Source organism: Zingiber officinale, chromosome 6B (assembly GCF_018446385.1).
Source record: "Zingiber officinale cultivar Zhangliang chromosome 6B, Zo_v1.1, whole genome shotgun sequence".
Classification (NCBI taxonomy): domain Eukaryota; kingdom Viridiplantae; phylum Streptophyta; class Magnoliopsida; order Zingiberales; family Zingiberaceae; genus Zingiber; species Zingiber officinale.
In genome coordinates, this window is record NC_055996.1 from 136,191,382 (window position 1) to 136,213,497 (window position 22,116).

General features: G+C 37.2%; 1 protein-coding gene across 7 annotated transcripts; it reads right to left on the reverse strand.

Annotated features, from left to right (window-relative positions):
- Window positions 1-715: 715 nt before the first annotated feature.
- On the reverse strand, window positions 716-21,802 carry LOC121989756. 7 transcript variants are annotated; one of them, XR_006114315.1, is made up of 17 exons: window positions 21,599-21,802; window positions 20,788-21,396; window positions 20,080-20,626; window positions 19,878-19,950; window positions 18,398-18,516; window positions 15,346-15,403; window positions 15,096-15,232; window positions 14,692-14,864; window positions 14,455-14,594; window positions 14,088-14,372; window positions 13,882-13,968; window positions 12,585-12,689; window positions 7,434-8,792; window positions 5,188-5,733; window positions 4,884-5,094; window positions 1,192-2,966; window positions 716-976 (listed from the first exon to the last, which is right to left on the reverse strand). XR_006114315.1 is itself a non-coding variant. In XM_042543982.1 (17 exons), the coding sequence occupies exons 2-17, from the start codon at window positions 21,380-21,382 to the stop codon at window positions 1,714-1,716; spliced, it is 5,616 nt and encodes a 1,871-aa protein (XP_042399916.1). In that variant the 5' UTR covers window positions 21,383-21,396; window positions 21,599-21,802; the 3' UTR covers window positions 716-1,713. The 7 variants fall into 7 exon arrangements, 5 of the variants coding, with proteins under 5 accessions (XP_042399916.1, XP_042399914.1, XP_042399913.1 ...); XR_006114316.1 differs by having other exon boundaries at window positions 716-1,093; XM_042543982.1 differs by having other exon boundaries at window positions 716-2,513; window positions 2,586-2,966.
- Window positions 21,803-22,116: the final 314 nt, after the last annotated feature.

Below are 22,116 nucleotides of genomic sequence, written 5' to 3' on the forward strand. Positions count from 1 at the left end.
ATATCTAATTAAATTATCTTTTTTCGAAATCTATTTATTACTTTTTATGATGTTTGGGATAGACTATATTGATATTTAATCAATTTTTAAATTTTAATTTATTTTTTAAAATATGATATTAATTCTAATATGTTTTTTATTGAATGATGAAAGTTGGATGGAGAAAGAGAAAAAAATATTAATATAAAAAATATTTAATCCTTTAATAAATATGAGAATGGAAAATATGAAATTCCGCTCAAATCTAATCCATTATCATCCCTACCAGCAAAGAACTCCCAACCAGAGTCCTGATAGGAGAAGGGCCAGTCACTGACGTCCCCTACAACTATCCTATACCATTGAGAATGAATAAATTAAAAAATCAAAGTCAGCCATCATATTAAACAGTAATTCCGCAGTCTTTATCAGTAATTGTTCAATTCTATAAATCTATATAACTAACTCGGCTATATCCTCATGAAGTCGCTTGATGCGCTGCTCAGCCAAAATTGCTTACCAGAGCAATAAAAAATGTGTTCAGAAACAGAAAAAAGAAACAATAAAGGAGAAATAAACTACAAATATTTGTCATTCTCTTTCCTATGTGCTAGAAATAACAGGTCCTACATTAACAAAGTAACACCATTAATCTGCTGTTGGGAGACTTACCGTAAGCACTTTCAGATTTACAGGTGGATGAACTGGGAAAAATCCGCTCAACCTCTGATATTAGTTGGGTCTGGACAAAAAAAAAAAAAACACAGATCCCCTTAATCCTATATTGATCTTATTGTATCACAATTTATGAATTTGTCTATCAAGAATACTAGCAAATTAAGACTTAATGATACTTTTGCTAAGGTGTCATTCAATGGAAATTATGGGAATGAATCAAGATTTATTAGTGTGAGCAATTGCTCCTTTTTTTTTTCTTTTTGGTGCACTGGGTGGTCAGTGATCATGAACAACCTTCACCTCCTCTGATCAGGAATACCTGGAAAGCACAGATCAATATATGAATTAAAAAAAAACAAAGGATTAGTACACATTTTCTGAAGAAAAAATTGGCCAACATTTTTTTCTTCAAATCAAACAGCGATGAAGCTCGCACCTGAAGGAAAGATCACGGGCAACCATCAGTAGAACAACCAAGATACAATGATAACGATCAGTAGAAAACTGTTTTTCTAATTTTGGCAGGGAAATTACCTGTTTAAATGAAGATGAATGTGTTCATTGAGTTTAAATGCCAACTGGTGATGAAAGTTCGCCCGAGTCAATTCTCAGCAGCTAAGTCAGCAGCAATCTGATAATGATACATTATTCTATGAACTGTTTCAGTTCTTGAAAATGCACATTTCACACATCCACATACCACCCTTTGAGTTTTCACTGACTCAAGAAATTTGCAAAATACATGAACATTAAGACTGTTGAAACAAGGAAAAGATGCAACCATATTTTGGCTGGAAACATCATGATTACAAACATCCAGCAGGTTGAGAACAGTACAGGGTCGTGAGAACAAATAGATAAAATTCTGATTCAATGCTGGAACACAAGAGAAGCCAAGTGGTGAACATTACCCAAAATCTACCCAGACTAAACTAACTTGTGTCTTCTGATCTCAAAACGGTCAGTCGAGCATGCCCGAGGTTGTTACCTGTTATTTACAACAGTGAGCAAAATTCGGGTATGGGTGACTAGTGCTAAGAACCCTAATCAAAAGCATCAACTTTCATCATCAGATATACATACAACATCTGAGTTAACTCTGTGCCTATCTACATCAGCAGCAGATGTCTGAGACAAACCAGGGGTGGTTGTTGATGGGAAATTGGATGAATTTCTGTCAATCGTAGGAACTAAATTAGCTAACTGAAAGGAGCTTTGTTGGCTTGCCCCAATGCCGATGTCCTGAACATTCAGGGGCAGTCCAACACTAGTTGATGAGACATCTTGACAAGAAGATACAGAATTGGAGATGACAGGTTCTCCAGTTCCACTGACAGGCAGAAAGCATGGTTGCAGCTTAGGGGTATTTGCAACCTGTCCCATGGTGGTTGAGCCAATATTGGCAAAAGGACTAGTCCCACTTATTTGAATGACACTCGAAGATGTCAGTGACGCATTGGCTCTAAAACGTTGGAGATGTGGTGCAGGTGCACGTGTTTCGCTTCCGATTTGAATGTTTGATCGGGGGGGAAGCATGGAGCCGAAGTGGTGCCTAACGGAATTGCTTGGGAAAACTGAAGATGGACTTCGGACAGTCTGACCAGAAGGGATGGATGGAGCTCGAAGTCTTATAGTGGCAAATGAGTTTGATTGTGCAGCTGATGGACTAACAGCTGACAGATGAGTAGCAGGAGGCAGCTTAGCAACTGTTGGGTGACTAACTGGAAGTGGGATAGCAGCTGATGGAGCCAGGTTAGCAACTGTTGGGCGAGTAACTGCAAGTGGTATAGTACCTGATGGGTGAGTAACTGGAAGTGGGATAGCTGCAGGCAGGTTAGCAACTGTTGGGTGAGTAACTGGAAGTGGGATAGCAGCTGATGAAGCCAGGTTAGCAACTGTTGGGCGAGTAACTGAAAGTGGTATAGTACCTGATGGGCGAGTAACTGGAAGTGGGATAGCTGGAGGCAGGTTAGCAACTGTCGGGTGAGTAACTGGAAGTGGGATAGTAGCTGATGGCCGAGTAGCTGGAAGTGGGATAGCAGCTGATGGACCCAGGTTAGTAGCTGTTGGGCGAGTAACTGGAAATGGGATAGTAGCTGATGGGCGAGTAACTGGACGTGGGATAGCAGCTGATGGATGTGCATCTGGAGGAAGGTTAGCAGCTGCTGGGCGAGTGACTGGAAGTGGGATAGCAGCTGATGGACGAGTAACTGGAAGTGAGTTAGACATGGAAATTGTTGATGATGCAGCCCTCTGTACAAATTGAGGTTGGGAGGCCTGAAGTAAATGATGCAATGATCGCTGCTGACCTGCAGTATAAACAAAGTAACAAGAACAATGTGAACATTTAACCACCTCGAGATTAGAACAAAACCAGATGATTTCAAAACCAAGGCTACTTTCAAAATACTCAAACTAGTATGTCTACTGCAACTTCAATGTTAAGAAAAACTGCCTCGAGATTAGAACAAAACCAGATGATTTCAAAACCAAGGCTACTTTCAAAATACTCAAACTAGTATGTGTAGTGCAACTTCAATTACAAATTAATGCTAAAAATTGAGTGCCAATAACTAAAAACGACAATGCAACTACACGCAATGAACTTTTGTTCCTGTCTGCAAGAAAATATGTTTACTAACAGAGAAGCCAGTGCCCTAGCAGTAGGATCTCACATCCATGAGCAAGATTGTCATGTAGAAAAATGATTTCACAATTTCAACAAAAAAAATGCTAGCTTGGTAATAGAACCAAGCTTGTTAATATGTCTCTGAATGCACACTGGTACTTGGTAGCTATCCTTCTATGCCTGAAATGTAACATAACTCTAAATCAGGGTTTAGTTCATGTCATATCAAAATGACTACAGCAATTGACCAAAAGGCACACCCACAGTTCAGAATTGACCAAAAGGCATCCCAAGCTTTGAAAATGCCCAGAAGACGCACCTTTTTCATATTTTACCCCTCTACCAAATCTGACTTTTTTTTCTCTCTCTCTTTTCTCTTATCTTTCCTGAAGAGGAGCCTTGGCGCAACGGTAAAGTTGTTGCCATGTGACCAAAAGGTCACGGATTCGAATCCTGGAAACAACTTCTTGAAAAAAGCAAGGTAATGTTGCGTACAATGGATCCCTTCCCCGAACCCCGCATGATGGGAGCTTCGTGCACCGGGCTGCCCTTTTCTCTTATCTTTCCTCTCTTTTATGCATACAACCTCTCTTCTCATTCCTCTCTCCTCCATTGTTTATTTCAGTTTCTCCGGATGTGTTAAAATATTATTGGAAAAAATCAGCTAGAATGTGGTCCTACTCCGGAAATCAGGCCATTGTAGTGCCGAAAAATAATGTAATTAAGTTGTGGGGCAGATTTTCAAAAATCAGCACAACAATAGTTATGCATGCATGCATGCAAAAGAGAGGAAAGAGAAGAGAGATTGCATGCATAGCAGAGAGGAAAGAGAAGAGAGAAAGAGAAATAGAAAAAGTCAAATTTGACAAAGGGGTAAAACAGGAAAAAGGTGTCTTTTGGGCATTTTTCAAAGCTTGGAATGTCTTTTGGTCAATTCCGAACTTTGGGTGCGCGTTTTGGTCAATTGCCGAAATGACTATCCATTCAGGAGGATGACATGGACATCATTGAGCACTGCACTTGTCTATGTGGGACTACAGAAGTAGAACATCTTAATTTTAAACAAAACACTTTTAGCCCATACCACTGAGCTGGCGAAACCTTTACAAACCAGGTGAAGAGAGTACACAGGATGCGACAATAAATATGGAAGGGAAAAAGTATACAAAAGAAAACATCAACCAATATTAACAACTGTGAATGATATGCAAGGTATATGTAGATTCAAGAAGGGTAACATCTTATTTTGTTGGCTTATAACTCCCACATAGGTAATGCTTATTTCATGCAGTCTATTCCACTCTACTAGGTAACAAAATTGCTCCTAAAATTGGATTGGGACATTGACAAATGATAACTTTTACTGCATTTTCTCCACCAGTAACTCATCAAAAAATTTAAAAAAAAAAATGATCACTCATCTTCACAGAAATACACATGATAAGTGCAATATCATATTGATGTTCAATTAAATTAAAATTTAAGAACTAAAAAATAGGATTTAGTATGCGCATAAATTTGTAAGAATGGAAGTTGAGTAAGAACATCAAATCCATAAGCCATATGTTCCTAACTGAAGACTTGTCAAGTATCCTACCTTGTGAGGTCGAAGAAGATCCTCCTTGGTTCTCAACAAATTTGGCCCTAAACTCCTCTGCTAAAACTTGATTCATGAACACTTTATCGTAGATGGTTGCTAGAGTCTTCTTACTTTGAACACATTCTGATTCTGCATCCTGAAGAAGCATATCATATTTTTTCTGTACCTTCAACATCTCTTGATCACACTCAAGTTTGAGTTTCAATTTCTGGAGAAAAAAGAAATACAAGGATACAGCTAAATGATGAATGAGTAAAAAGGTCATGCATAAAGCATTTAAAATAATTCATAGAAAGCAAACCATATCCTCATGCATCTTGCCAATTCTGTCATCTTGCATCCGTATTCTTGCTAGTTCATTCTTCAGCGGTTCTGGTTGAAGACCTTGAATTGGCATCAATTGTATAAGAGGAAAGAGGGGATAACGAAATGTTTCTGGTTGTCTAGAAACATTTGTTAGATCTTCTCCGATACTACTTTGTGATCTCATATGCGAATTTTGTAAAATTGACTGGTCTACAATCTGGGAGACAAGTGCAGAAGATAACATAGTTGGCTCCGACATTGGCGTGCCATTTTGCAATGAGCCACTCATCTGTCGAGAAGGCTCTTGTTCGATTACAGATGCAGCTATGTTATCTTCACACTGTACAAATATAGGCACCCTACCAATAGGCAGAGGGTTGTCAAAATAATCAGAAACAGCTATGTTATTAGTGAGCAGTTCATCTGGGAAGGTGAGAATGTCAGATGAATTTGATGTGGGAATTTCTTGAGAAGTGCCAATGCCTTGGCCCTCAAAAACAAGTGAGTTATCAGTCCTTGCATGCTCATTTATACAAGGTTCCTGTTAGTGCACACGTAGAATTTTGTCAGAATTAGTACATAATGCAAAGACGTAGGAACCTATGCAGGCATGATTCCACCATGATCATGTGATTCTATCAAAGAAAAATTCACATTTGCTATACAGAAGAAAGATGATGGAAGCTGAGTGAAATAGGCGTCACTTAAAACTGGAATTAAACAACCATACTTGCTCTAATGACTCTACCTACAAGTTAATGTAAAAACTATCAAAATCCCACTCCCTTTGGGAAACAAAATCTAAGAATTGATCTAAGTGCACTACAAGGTCCCAATCAACTTCACAAGCTTATCTTATTGCTATGAAAATAACATTATGCCCAAAAATTAGTGAAAAAATACAATGAAGCAAACAACATTCCTCAGATTGTGCAAGGAGAAAAATTCCATATCTTTCTTCCAATCTTTTGTTACTGGAGGTACTAATTAACAAAGACTCGGTAGGCTCGAAGCCATGTAAAATTGACTTAACACTATTAAAGACTAGAACATATAAGGATGAGAGCATCACTTGTCCAGATTTTGAACACATTTTCTTGGCTTTTCAAGATAAGACAAATAAGGTTTGGTAAATGTTGTGATCTAGGTTGATTAATACATTAAAGAGTAGACACTAGAGAGTTTATATAATTAAGAAATTATATGCTCAAAGATTTATTGATTACTTTGGATTAGATAAGACCTGATTTTGTCATGTATAGTTTTGCTGGCCCACCTAGAAGCCAGATTTTGTTAGTCATTTCCAATTCAACAGTTGACAAACCAGTCTTTATGTGATACTGCTTACTGGATGCGAATTTTGAAAACCTTACTATAAATCTTCCTTAGCAATACTTTAAAACAAATTCTGCACATTAACAAAGCTAGTTGTAAGTTTCCCAGGTGATACTTCAGTAGGTGGGAAATTGAGTTTTCAGTATAGAAGATTCATTATTATTTCAAAGGACATTTGAGCCGTCATTTTAATCTTTCCTCCAACATCAACTATACAATCATTTCAATTGTCTTCTGATGAAGCAATAGAAAACAGGTGGTTCTCAAGCCCTGAAGGTTTGCAATGCCATTTTATTTGTTGGTAGAGACGAAATGCAAAATATGATGCATGGATTAGTGATGACGAGCCCCATATAATAGTCATGTGATATTTTTCTAGAACCAATATCGCTAGAGTCTATGTTTCCTCCGTAGAAGGTCACCTGATGGAGCTGACATTTGTCGATGGCATCCAGCAGTTGGATTGCCTCAAGCATTCAAGTTTCATAATGGAAGGAAATCAAGATTGCATAAAGCTCTTATCTCGTCATCAATATTTGCGGTTTTTAGAAATTTACTTAGCTACTATTTGCAATAGTTTTTCAGCATTTTTGACAAAACACGTATATTATTTCTAACATATAGAAGCCAGTATGAAACCGTGCAGGTGCATCCATGCATGGCATCTTGAAAGGCAACCATGTCATCTATGTCCTGGATATTGCATATAACAAAACAAACAAAACCGAAATTTTCTTTATAGTTAACTCATCAAAATTTAGTGTGTTCATTTAATCAGGAACAAAATTGACATAACAATTTAAATGTCATGTGACTTAGCGATTACAAACTAATGAGATTTTTGCTGCTAATTAGTTTTAAAAAACTGACTTGATAATAACTCGATATGTATGAAGGAAAGTGAACCTGGTTCTCCGTAGATAAAGTTGCCAAGCATACGCCATCATCATAGTTCATATGTTCTCCTTGATCCATAATTTGTGATGGACATGATCTCGAGCATGATCTTTCTGAATTTTTGTCAAATGCTTGCTTCTCAGTTGCTGCTATTCTACTATTGATAGGCATGCCATCAACTGCATCAGTCACTATGTCCTTGACAGGTAACTTAGAAGCAAGAGTAACAGTATCCATGTGCACATCAATTATATCTGTAAATGGAACACTAGATGGAACTTCCAAAGGCAAATCCCCAAGGACTTCATCCACACTGTAAGACTGGGTAATAAATGTATCACGTTGACCTGAAAGGCACTCAGCTACTTCTGGAGAAGCTTTAGCAACTTCAAAATTTTTTGAAGGCCGCTCAGTGGTTACTAAGTTACCGACAGATAACACATTGCCAATTTGTTCATTTTGAAAAGACCCAGTTGTGTCGGAATCATATGTTCCAATTCCCAAACTATCATGAGAATCATCTTGGTCTAGTACTTTGAATTCCTCCAGCATGAATCCAGAATCTGACAATGGAATATTATAAAAACAATCCACTAAGTTAACAGCCTCTAATTTACCACCCTTTGCTTCTTCCAACCAGTGATTTTTTATCTGATGCTCCTTATCCCTTGCAACTGATTGCATACTTTTCAGTTTTTCATATTGCACACTCATGTGCTTACTAAATGCAGCAATTTTTTTAGCCAAATTTTCTGAAGATAATCGAATATTGTTCTCTCTCTCAGTTGAATCATTGATCATAGCTAGAAAAGGTTCAATCCTTTTCTCATGCTCCTTTTTAAGACTCATCTCCATCTTTTCCTTGTGCTTGTTGAAATCTAAAATTTCTTCATTTTGCTTGACACTGAGATCTGCTTCCCTTCTTGAACAAATTTTGTTAATGGAATTAGTTTGATTTCTAATAAGCTCATCATTTCGAGAGCCAGAGTGCTCCTGTAAATCTGCATGTGTTGCACACCCAGGATCTTGCTCCTGCTCTGGCAACATTAGCTGTTCAAGAACATTATGACCTGGATCCTCATTACGGGCACCTTTCTCAGGTTCAGAAACATTAGGCCCTGAAGAATCTGTTGACATCTTGGAGACAGGTTCTTCGGTAATATCAGCACCACTAGATGGTGGACCAGACTCCCTTTTTTTCCATGAAGTGCAGTCTTTCTGTGAAAACTTCTTCTTTAGAATTCTTAATTTGGAATAAATATTAGATGCCTGATCTTCATCACATGTGAAGTTCAAGTACTTCTTTGCGAGTGCAAGTGTCTCCTCATGGTCAATCTTGTGCTTCAAGAAGGAAGCAGCCCGCCAACACTATTGAGTCCAAATGACAAAATTACATGTCAGAGAAAAAACACATAACTGCTGGTACTATAAAATAAAAAAAAAATAAATAAATAAAATATACATAATTAACATATGACCATATTAAACCAAGAGAAGAATCGATCTCAAGATGAAATTGGATAAATGTTTACCAGCGTTCAACTTCGTTTTATTAAAATATGTGCATTTTTTGGGGTCTATCCAATATTTGTAAACTTCAAATTAATCTCTTGTCTCTGACGAGAGAAAGTAAAAAACCAAACACTGGGTTACAAACTTTGAATAAACAATCAAGATTTACCTACAAGCTACAGAAAGCATATGGAAAATTTTGAGTTCTGAATGTACACAGTGCAGTGATACTCGAGATTTCTTAAAAAGCAAGCAATAAAATTCAGTTTACTTGATTAAGAAAATTTGATAGAAGCTTCAGATTAAATTGGAATCAGAAAGTGTTCAATAGCAAGTGTGGATTTTGGTCTCAGCAAAAACAAATTAAAATGTCAAACTCTTGACAAGATAAATATTACATTTTTGAAACTGTTTTTTATACTTAAGTAAATCATTTTTTTTCAGAAAAACAAATAACAAAAACCAAATTTATAACCAACTTACCACGTTTCAAAGTAGTGCAGTGCAATATTTACAATGGTCGCAATAGCAAAAAAAAATACAGATCTGAAATTAGTGAAAGTCACATACAAAAATCGAGCACCTAGACATATTATTTGAAGCACTTTTACTTGAAGCAAGAAACAAATTCAAGACTGATATTATTCTGTTTAATCCAGATATCTTCCCTGTTGGACCCCGTGGTAGTTTTGATGTGATCAACTAAGTTGGTTAGGTCCTGCATTTTGTCTGACCCCTGTGTCTGAGTGGGCAGGAACTTAGGAACACAGGAAGTCGAGCGGAAGATGCAGCTAGCGAGAAGTCCTCGAAGACCAACCGTTGGAGACACGTCAGAAGCCACGTCAGCAAGCCAGCCGTTGGAGGACTGATCGGTCAACCGAACCAACGTTTATCCAGAGACTCAGTCGAGCATTTTGATCGGGCCAGCACAGAGGAAGACCGTTGGCCGATCGGTCGACCGAACACAACGATCGGTCGACTGAACCTGAGCTCGATCCACAGAGACTGCACCTGAACGAAAAGATGGGCAGGTACAGCAGGTTCGGTCGACCGAACCTGGGGATCGGTCGACCGATCCCTCTCGAGTCAAACCTGATCCCGAAGATCAGGTTAACAGATAGGCTCTAGAACCCCTATATAAAGGGGGTCTCGGGTAGCTATTGAAAGACAATGATCACGAACGAAATAGCAACTCTAGTAATCTCTGTTTAAGCAACTACTGTGCTGTCAAAGTGTAAAAGGCTTCTCCGCCTTCCTTACTGCCCTGGATTAACAACCCTCTTGGTTGTAACCAGGTTAATTTCTGTCTCCTTTTATTTCTGTAGTTGATTTTATATTGTTGCTTTATTTTAAGAGTTGGAAAGTTTTGAGGAGGGTATAATTTTTGTCTGCAGGCAATTCACCCCCTCTTGCCGGTCCCCGCTGCACCAACATTCCCTTCATATATGGGATTTAGTGCTTTTAGAGGCGTTCACATATTTTTGAAGAAACACTATAGAATGGCCATCTATCCATCCATGGGTCAAAGTCAAAAGGGCAGCCCGGTGCACGAAGCTCCCGCCATGTAGGGTCCCGGGGAATGATTCATTGTACGCAGCCTTATCCTGCTTTTTGCAAGAGGTTGTTTTCAGGATTCGAACCCGTGACCTTTTGGTCATATGGCAACAACTTTACCGTTGAAACTAATAAATCCCACAACCTATCCAATATATCGTACCAAAATTAGTTTAACTTAAAAAACTTTACAATGTCCAAGGTGCCATGACATACCAGCTTTAGTGAAATCCATATCCCAAATCTCTACATTCTAGTATCGATACATGATCTGAATTGGCCCTTGCTGACCTTTGATTTAGACTATCCCACCACTTCAATCCTCCTCCCCTCCATCACTTGTCAAAAAAGAATACTAAGTTGCTTAATTTATGAATTCAAGACCATGATTCTATCAAAATTTTGGTTGACTTATTGAATGCCATATTAGTCAGAATATTTCTGCTAATAATGTCACGGCCTGCTAAACAAGAGAATTGTAGTCTATTTTCTAATGATAAAAAAGGTGCAATAGATTGAATGCCCTCTACTAAGCATTGTTGCAGAGGTCACAATATATATTGCAAATTGCAATGAGTGCAATTGCTTCCAATCACATCAAGGATAAGTCACATCACCTAAGGCTTATTCCTCATAAATTTAGTAATATATTGAGCTTTAGAAGTGCAAAAATCAGAACATAATTAAATTCTCCATCAACAAATTTATGGTTTGAAAATTTCAGTTTGTTTTTGTTTCTATCAAATTAGTAAATTGAGCCATGTCCACTACTAACGCTGTCCTTGAAAGGGTGCTACATGCAATTCATTCCCATGCCCAAACAACTCTTCCACATAAACACAATGAAGGAAAGACTTTCCATCCGAGTAAGCCAAGTACAATAGAAAAGTTAGATTAAGTGAGTTTAGACATAAGGTCTAAAGATAGAGTTCAAGAAAACTTAAATGATGGAGAGGAAACTTGAGTGATGAAAAAGAGAGATATGGATATCTTTTACATCGATTAAGGGGGAGAGAGAACCCTGTTGACAATAATAGTAGTTGTGAGCAATGACATAGATTGTTCTTAGTGCTCAGTATTAAGTCATGCTAAGCTCGTATCGCTTAGTAAGAATAATACAAAGGTGGATCGTAGGCAACGTGAGCAAAATGACAAATTCTGCCCATGATGCTTATTAGTGATATGAAGACCTGGTCAAGTGTGATGTATCACTCTCATCAAGCTATAGATTGCTGACTGAGATACTTGGATCTATCCCTTCCCTACTCATTCCTAACATCAATATTCTGACACTAGACTATGAGTAGGCACCCAGAATGCCTATTGATCACATGTAAGAATGTTTAAAAACAACATTGACACACTTTGATACACACCTGTCAGGATACTAGTAGACCAAAACTTCAACTAGAAGTGAGTATTCGGTTAAAACCGAATCGAATTAACCTAACTGAGTTTTTTTTTGAACTAGCCAAACCAACCAAATTTTTAAAAATAACCAAACAAACCGAACCAATAAAATATCAATTAATTAGTCAAAAAATGAATTAACAAATTTTTTCTAATTAAGGTCTAAAAATTCGGTTTTGTTCCATAAAATTCGGTTTAAGTCTAAAATATAGGGTCTAAAAATTCGGTCTATTTAGTTTAACCAAATAAGAAAATTTAAAACTGAACCCAAACCAATTTAACTGATTTTTTTAAGAGAAATAAATGAAATTCCGAATAAACTGAACTGAATTTTAAAACTAGGTCGGTCTAGTCAGTTTGACCGAATTTTTGCACACCCTAACTTCAACCACGCTTCCTCCTACAAATTATAGGAAACAAACACAAACCAAAGTCCCTATAAAATATGCTTAAGATATGAATAATTGCCAGGCAAACTAAAGCTTGACTTTTTAGGGAAAAGAAGAAAAAATGGTTAACGAGTTTAAGTGCATTTCTTATTAGAAAATTATAATACATGAATTTGCTTGCTTCTAAAAAATAACATTCAGAACTAGAAGCATGAAGACAAACAAAACAAAATACTTAAATATGCATACAAACACATTTTTGACAGTAAATAAAGATACTGAAGATTGTTCTAACCAGTGATATCTTGAAGGCTTGCAAGATTACTTCTGGTTCAGGATTCACTTGATGATTATACATTATATACTCAAGAAAAAGTTGAGCCATATCTGCAACATTCTCCTGCAAGTATAAACCATCCACCAAGAAATCACATAAAACTGCTGAAATGAACCAAAAGAATGAATAAACCTCCAATGTTACCATGGAGAAAAAATATATTACTATTCAAAAGATTGCAAGGAAGGTTGAAAGAAAAAAGATAGAGAACAAGATGATTTCATATTAAATTCAAATCAAAGATAACAAACTTGTGTTGACCAGATTTCTGATTTTTTTTGCATAAGAATATATAATCCCACTAATAAGTCTGAAGTTTTGAAGCACTTCAAGTATATCAGCCAGCATCATACAAAAATCACATAAATGTGTTTGTCAATTTTTCCATGAGTGATTATAGAACGAACATAGGATTTATTACATTGCATGATTGCAATATGCAGGCTTCCAGCTTATATGCTTCAAGAGTGAATAGCCTCTCAGAAAATGTCTCATTTTATCATACTTCTCTATTATGTTTCATGCTGACTGAAACAAACCTCATGAACCTTCATTTTTGTTCTATCAGATTTACACATATTGGTATTGGATTAAGATACCGAGATGGTGTGTGCAATTTCAGAAGCAAGGAATTTAGTGGTTCATAATGGCAAGTAACACTTTTTACAAGAAAAGGCTATGCAAGAATTAACCAAAAAAATTAGCTTAAAAATACTAACATGGTAACATGCATGTTTCTTGTTCAACCAATACACAAAGAGGTCATCAGGTCAATACTGAAATCTTAGTAATTTTAAATCAAGATTCTTTGCTTTGCAGCTTCACCTATTCCTGAAGATACATTCTTTGACCTACAATTCAATCGAAAACAAACAGTTATGCTGATGGCCTTACCAGTTAGTCAGCCATCAGATCATAGGTCATGCATGATAAAGTAGATCATGCAAAGGTACATAATTACCAATATCGTCTAGTAAGATCCCTATGAACTGGTATACAGTATCTCTACTGACTTTTTCTACCCATATTGGAATACCTGAAAAGGTAATGCCTGCAAGATGCAGATAAATGGCAAATACAACTAAATAGCACTTGTAATGTTGCTTGGGAAATACAAATAAATAGCCTGCAAGTTAGCTGAACTGACAAATCTCCATGAAGCATATTTTAGAAAAGATGCAAAGTCTCCATACTATATAAGCTACTGCAATTGTTGTAAATCATCTCAGTTTTTCAAAAGTTTCAAACTACTTACTGGAAGTTTCAATATCTCGCAGAGTTTTGATAACTCTGGTTTCAATAACTGATGAAGGCTCCTCTGGGGAGGTTTCCGTTCATATGCCTACCAAAAAAGACAAGTGAACTTTTTTTTCACTTTTAAGAAAAAGTATCAAGCTATTTCAATTGGCGCTGAGGAGAAATGTCTGTGATATAAGTTGATGTCCTTAGATAATCACCAACCTTGTCGGCATTGGAAGAATCAAATGCTGTTTTTCCTTTGAGACGAACCTCATAATCTTGCATGAGTAACAGTGCATCAGGTGTTCGTAATAACTGTGAACTCTCCAACTCCCATGTTGCGTCTTTATAACCAAGGCCTTTCCATTCCACATACCATTCATGGTAGCATTTTGTAAAGTTATTACCAAGCTTTTCAAAAAATTGATCTGCTAGTTCTTGAGGCATCAGCAATCGTTTCTGCAATAGCCGATGAGGCACAGTCCACTCCTGCTTCCATCTAATGATCTGAAAAGAAATAAGTTAATCAACAAAAGTGTAACAATATACGCACCAGGCTACGAAAAGCATGATATATGAATAGACCAACCATATTTTTTTGGTAATCCCTGTTGAATTTAGACAGAATTGAAGGAGCTTCTTGAAGCATCTGGGTTTCTGAAATCCATTGATTGTGAGCATGTGCAAGACCTTTATACTTGACAAGGTATTGTTTGCTATTCTGCTCTCCTAGAACCATGGCATGGGTGAGGAAGTAAATAGTGTCAACTTATGAGAAGCCAAGTAGGCTATCAAGATAAGCATAATAATTGCTAATTTTCCTCACCTTCTTTAAAATTCCAAACAGAATCAATCCCTACAGATACAGAGTACACCCCAAACTCTATTTTCTTTTTTATACAAGATATACACAGCCAAATACCAGGAGGAGCATTCGGTAAGGGTGGATCCAAACAAGAAAGATGATAGCGTGTGTTGCACCCTTTCCCGCGACATAACCTAAGATTATAAAGACATTTACCCAAAGCTTTGTTATAATTAAAACTAACAAAGTAGACATTGAGTCAAAACTTGTCATCTGATTATTTATTAGAATATATTTTCATAGAAACACAAACTCGAGGTAATCATTGCTAAACAAAAAAAATTGCAATGGGTTATCAGAAATCTGAGAGTTAGGATGCATCAATTAGCATAGACCTTGTATTGATGTGGAAGATGGAGACTTACAATTCGGTTTTTTGTTGTCTGCAAAGGACACAAACATCGGGATCGCTATCTGTTTGAATTTCAGCCAACGGCTCACCGGTTGAGCAAACATGTCTCTTTGAGCTACCCAAAGTATGACAATAGGAACTCTCACTTGTCTAATACAACATATCAAGCAAGAAAACAGTCAAATAAAGCATCAAGCAGCTCACACTCCAACTAATCAACGTTTTCAGTGAATAGCAAGGAAATAGTTATAAAGATATAGTACCTTCTCTATATTTTTATCAACACTGGTGGTACAAACAGGAGGCACGTGACAACTTGACCTGTTAAGTAAAAGAAACATTTAGATCCATCCACTATTTCTGGAACAATTTGTTTACATGAGATGAAGGGTAAATAACCAAATTCATGCATGAACTACAGATATTATTGTGACTTCATAGAGCAATTTTCTATCTAACTATCCCATAACTCTGAAAATCTAGGCCATTCTGTCAAATTGAAGTACGGAAAGCTTACTAGGATATTCGGTCAGCATTTTTTTCATCAAAACATATTTGTTTGTTATTTTAAAAATAATATAACAACAAATTTTTATCTCTCTTTCTTATTACTCTCCTCTTTCTTCCTACCCTTATTCTCACTGTTGTCGTTATCCCAGAACAAAGTTTGGATGATGCTCTGACAAGGAAGAAGAAAAGAGGTAGAGAAACACATGAGAGCGAGAGGGACATGAATAGTGGGGAGGGGGAGAAGAGACTGATACGAAAAGATGTAGGAGGACAGGAAAGAGTTGAAGGAAGAAGGAGGAGAGAGTGAAGAGGGGAGAGGGAAGGGAAAAAGAGAGAGAAAAGGAGAAGAAGGAGGAGGAAGAGGGAGAGAGATGGACAGCAGGGAACCTATTCACCACCTGATATCAGTATATCAGGCATCAGCATCCCTTTACACTCACTCTGCATTATGGCTAGGAGAGAGCTTAATGCACATATTTGCACTTCCCATAACATGCAAAGGCGATGATATTAGCAGTGATAGCAGTTTTTATCCTTAGTGACAGTGTATATGAACCAGCATTATTTCAATTTCACCTCTTGATCTTCCTTCTTACTCAATCTCACTTCCCCAGATAGAGCTAGATTACAACAATGAGCCTCTGTTCCAACCGAAATTAAGCAGTACCCTTCCTCTTCTGATCGGCTTCCTCTCTATCTTGATCAATTACAAGCACACAAGCTGGGTTCAATTTGGACTTGAACCAATGCCAAATTAGATGTTTCCAGGCTAAACCCAACATGAATTGTGCGTTCTAAATTATACTAGTATGGTTCACTAGGAAAACAGTTCGGTTCACTGATAAAGTAGGGTTCATTTGGTTCAAAAAGCATCATACTCCCCTCTTATTTTATCCAGTTCAGTTCCTCGCAATCTCTCCTCTCCTCACCACCCTATACGTAAGCCAAGCATCTTCCGCATCCTCCCACGTCGAGCAGATGATGTTCTCCCCTCTGTCTGCAAACAGGAGATCACCTGCTACCTCTTCCCTCAAAATGTCGAAGCCAAGGAAAGTCTCCTTCACTGCTTCCTCTTTTCTTATGTGTTTGTTTCTCTTTATTTTCTTCCTTCTCACTCCTTTGTTCTTCTGCTCAACTTGTCCGAGCAAACAAGCAAGTCCGCCTTGTCAGATTCATTTTTCATTACCCTACCTGTGTCATGTCGTATTAACATAGGTACCTAAAGCACTTTTGTCAAGCCCAAGTATCACAAGCTATGCTCACATGTTCTACTAACATGTGATGCATCCGCATATTATTGAGTTATGATTGCATTAGTTGTATGTAATGAGTTGTTTATTATTCAGGTATCATGTCATACATTTTATCTCTTTGAGAATACAAGTCATATAACTATGGCTTGTCAACCTCTAGCCTAGTTATAGAGAGGATATATGTCTTTGGTCTTCAGACATTGTGATTATATTATGGACCAAGAGTTTGTCTCCTTGACACAATTGCAAATATCCTATTGGTAGATCATATGATGCGAACATTGATGAGTGTTGTGCTTGTGTCAGTTTGAACACAAAACTTTTACAAATATATTGCCAACAGTCATACCATTGCTTGAGCAGGCATGGTATACATCTCCATAACGTCAAAGTACCTAGGACAATCCACAAGTCTTACGCTTTGATCTACTTTATGACACAACTGATAACATTATTGCATTGATAGATACAGTTAGTATTATAAAAGTGCAGGATCACGTTGTCAATTGATATAACAGCCATAATTTTTTTGATGTGCTGAGAACAGTGCTGATACAAAGTGGCATTGATGTATTGTGTGAGTATAATAAACTCAGGACAGCATTGATGCAACAATTATGATACGTTATACATAATGGGGATGCAACTTTTGCATTGTTCCTATGAGCGAGTGTTTCATCTATACTGAGTTGCATTGTAATGCTGAGTAAGATGCATCATATCTACGTTGGAATATCACTCTTGATGTTTCTACTCATGAGGTTGTCGAGTTGGTGGAACTTGTTATTTGATAGTTGTTTGTGATTACTGATAGACAGAAGGTTAACTTAAATATGTTACGCTCTGAAACTAGTAAAGTTGTGTTGTTGGTGTTGTGCTTGGAGCTGTGCAAATTTAGCCACTATCTGCCCAAGTAGATTACTCTAGGCATGGGGTATGAAAAGATGGTTGAGGAATAAGAAGAGAAGGGGGGAGAGAAGAGACAAAGTGAAAGGAAAAATAGAAAATCATTAAAAACAATTGAAGAGGAATGAGGAAGGAAAGGAGTGGTAAGAGGGAGAAGAGAAGGAACAGAACATGTAGGAGAAAAAGAATAGGAAGCGAGGGAGAGAAACTAGAGAGGGAAGGAAAAATGGAAATATTGAAAAATAAAAAGCTTAAGTATTATAAATGATGATTGGGCATTTTTTTATTACCTCTGTCATTTGATTTGGCAGGACATCAACATTTGCAACAAATAGCTCAATCATGAAAATTTAACAAAATAAAAAAAAAAAAAGGCAGCCCGGTGCACGAAGCTCCCGCCGGGATCCCGGGGAAGGATCCATTGTACATAACCTTACCTTACTTTTTACAAGAGGATGTTTCCAGGATTCGAAGTTGTGACCTTTAGGTCACAAAGCAACAACTTTACCGTTGCGCAAGGCTCCTTTCATGAAAATTTAACGAAATAATTTTAAAACTGCAACAATGTTAAATTGAAGAACAAAATTGGCCATTTAATCTAAATTGAAAGCAGATATAACAGGTAAAAAAAACTTAGATGTCATACTTTTCTGCTCCGTCCAATTTTTCTTTAGCTTTTGACAATAGAGTTCCTTCTGCTTTATCTTCTTCCATAGGATTGGCATCATTTTGATGTGCTCCTAGAGCAGATGGTTGGTCAACTACCTACAGGAAAAAGCAAAGAAACGAAAAAGGAAAAAAGAAGAAACTTGTAAGAAATCAACTGGCAGTTAGCAGGCAACAGTCTAGTGTTGCATTCACAAACTGACAGGTTTCAAATTAAATAAATTTATGTTATTTAAATATTATTACTTTCTATCTTATGAAATTTTAGAATACATATATAAATAATGATTTGAGCAACCTGCATTATGTGTCCAGTTTTTAAAACTAAAATTTTATATCATAATGCTTATCAATCCATTTATTCAAGCTTAGGATTGTCCAGTGTCCTATTACAAATATTAGTACAACAAATCCAAGAGAAGGACCTCAGTCCAAGTCATCTGACTTAAAACTGTTGTTAAACATCAAAACCTTGTGATCAATATAACCACAATGGAGTTACCAAAATTACTCAAAACATTAGAGGCTAGCAAAAGCAAAAATCATTCATCCCGAGTAACATTGGAGCATTAACAAACGAGAAACTTGGTTTTTGTCAAGATGGAATTACCCAGTTTCATCCTGCAAAATAGTGGTTGTTATTTTTTCATCCTTCTAGCTGATGATTTCTTGGGCTTCACTCAGTTGACATGTGGCAAGCCAGAGAGGAGAGAGGAGAGAGGAGAGAAGAGATAAGAAAACTGACGTACGAATGAGTTGGCAAGAACACAAGGTTCAAAATGTGGAGCAAGGGCGAAACTGCATTAGTGTCCAACCCAATCAATACATTAGATCAGAACTTAGGTAATTAACTAAGAAAAATAACACCAGAATCTCTCAAATGGGTACTTAAAGGTAGCATAAATGATCAGAGTGTCAGAGAGTAAACTACAAGTGGGCTAGATAAAGTTGAACCATTCTTAAGTAAGTAATGTTATAAGTTGAACCATACTTAAGTGAGTAATGTGTATCCTTAGTCAATTCCTTTAAAATTCTGCTGTACACATTTATTAACATAGTGGTTGATTCCTTGAGAGGCTGACTCTATTCCAAACACACATGGGGAGGTCTTAAGAAATCCTCCATTAAGGGCACAATTACTTCTCTTTTTCACTGTAGTGACCTCAAGCATGGAAGTACAAAACAACGAGGGCATAATATAAACTATCCACAATAGTTGGCATTTGGCAAGTAGCTGTGAAGATCACAGTATCATGCTATTAACTTTCATTTGATCTTTAGCAAACAGACTGAATCTTAAAACATTGAATTTGATCAGGACAGAATGAGCAGTATCATAAACAAAACAAACCAGCAAATCCAAGAGAAAAGTAATTTCTCCATTATACATGATGTACACTAAATTAGAAAAAGTCAAGTCAAAATTGCATCCAAAGAAATATGCTGGAATTGGGTTAAACCTCAAGAGGAGCAAAAGAAACATCATTAATCCTTTTCATGGTACATGAATCCTTAGCATGCACGACTTGAACCCTGCATAGTTTGCAACACAATTATCAAAAAATAGAAATCACATCAACAATCAAAGCATCCACCCAACATCAAAGAAAAAATGTATGCACAAAAAAAGAACTTTAAAAGATACTATTCTAATACAAGGACCTTGTGAGTTTAACACACTTGGCGCATTTCTCAGAATTTTCCCTCTTAGCCGAAGAAGTTGAAAGACAAACATCTTCTGTATGAACTTCCTGAGCTAGTTTATCATTTCCTTTTGGTGTCACTACCATGTCTGGACCGTAATCAGTCCGCTGGAAACTTGTGAAAGCTACTGGACTGCTCTTATTTTCTCTTGAAGTATCAGCACGATTGGATCTATCTGGAAAAGAAATTTCTCTTGACTTCAAGAACAAGTCTTTCCTATTTTGTTTACATACATCAGATTCATTGTCATTCCCATCCAAAAGTCTCTGAAATACATCATGAAAAGGTTCTTTCATGGATATTGCACCTCCTTCAATTCCCAGGGCCTTCACTGAATCCTCCTTTGAACATGAACTAGAACACTCTGCGTCTTCTTTGAACTCTCCTTTGCAAAGTTCCACATTTTGCTCACTGATCTTTCTTTGACAGCACCCACCTACATCCTCCAGCACTGCTTCAGTATCTGCAGCTAGTGAATCACGCTCATGCTGTGTTTCAGCAGAATCTAGAAGGTGCCCAGGTGGGAGTCAGGTAGCACGAAACAATCAAACAACAGGCCAAATATAGAACCAGAGTCACGAGTTTCATGGAGCTACCATCACAAAGGTCAACACTAAACACTGGCAAGAAGAAAAATATTAGAGTTGACGTAAAACAAATATATACCTGACATTTTAACTTTCTTAGCAGATATTAACGAAGCTCTATAGCTCCTAGCAGTCATTTGCTTTCTCTTGTTATCCGTTGGAGGAATTCTCAAATTGATATGTTTAGACTTGGCCTCTTCTTCATTCTTCACTGCATCACCTTTCTTCTTACCAGAGGAATCTGAGCTTTTGCTATCATTCTTACAGCCTGAGGAACTTGTGGCAGATGATTTGTCAATCCTCTCTGACTTTCGTAGAGGACTCTGATCCACTTTCTTGACTTGTCTTTCAATCCTCCCTTTCTTTAAAGGGGTTGACGAGCTTGGGTTTTCCAGGTGTTCTGATTTACTCAAGTTAGAATTTGATGCGGCTAATTTTTTCATGAGAGATTCCCTGGTGGACCTCCTCAAGGGAGAGGGGTCCTTGGGTCCAGAGCTAGAAGCAATGATCTCTTCCCTGTCCTTCCCTTTGCCACTGGAAATTTCACTACTAGGGTTTGCATTTTGCATTGAGCAAGAGATGCCCAAATCGTGGAGGTCTTTCATTTTTTTGGCGCCTCCCTTGCTCCTGGAGCTGCCAGCGGCATTTTTCTTTTGAGATTGCGCGCGTACCATTGGTTCAATGCTGGCTGCGAAAAAACCCTCAACTTTAGCTAAACTAACCAAAATAAAGATTGAAAGAGTGTACAAGGCGTGCTATCTAGAACGCAACCTACCAGGATACCTGTAGGATTAAACAGGCAACACAAAGTGGAATCAAAGAGTGCTGCACTCTCCGATTGAAGACGCGAGAATGTGGGAAAATAGAAGAAAACGAACAAAAACACGAACCCTAACCAGTCCTCAGCGGTGAAGGCGATGACACCTCGTCCGACCAAGCCCTCCTCGTGGCCGCTGCGGCCTCTGTTGCCGTTCTGCGGAGTGCAAGCCAAGGGGAAGAGAATAAGCCGTCAGAGAGCGCCTCTCATCGTTACCTAACTCGATCGAAACAAAAAGGTCTCTCTGCCTGCTCTCACGCTCTCCTCGCATGAATTTTAATGGAAATCCAAGGGAAAATAAAAATATTTGAAAATTTTAATTTATTAAAATCATTTTAAAAATATAATTAAACTTTAATAAAAAAAGGACGATTTACCGACCAGTGTAGATAGAGTTTTGTGTTTTCTGTAAAGGGCATGGGGTGTTTGGTTTTTTCTTATAAATAGAATTTGGAATGAGAATTATAATATTATGAAATAGGAATGAATATGAGTATAAATATCATTTTTAAAAGTAATATTTAGTTAATTAATATTTTTTATCGGATTAAATTAAAATTTATTTTTTTTACTCTTAAAGGAAAATAAGAA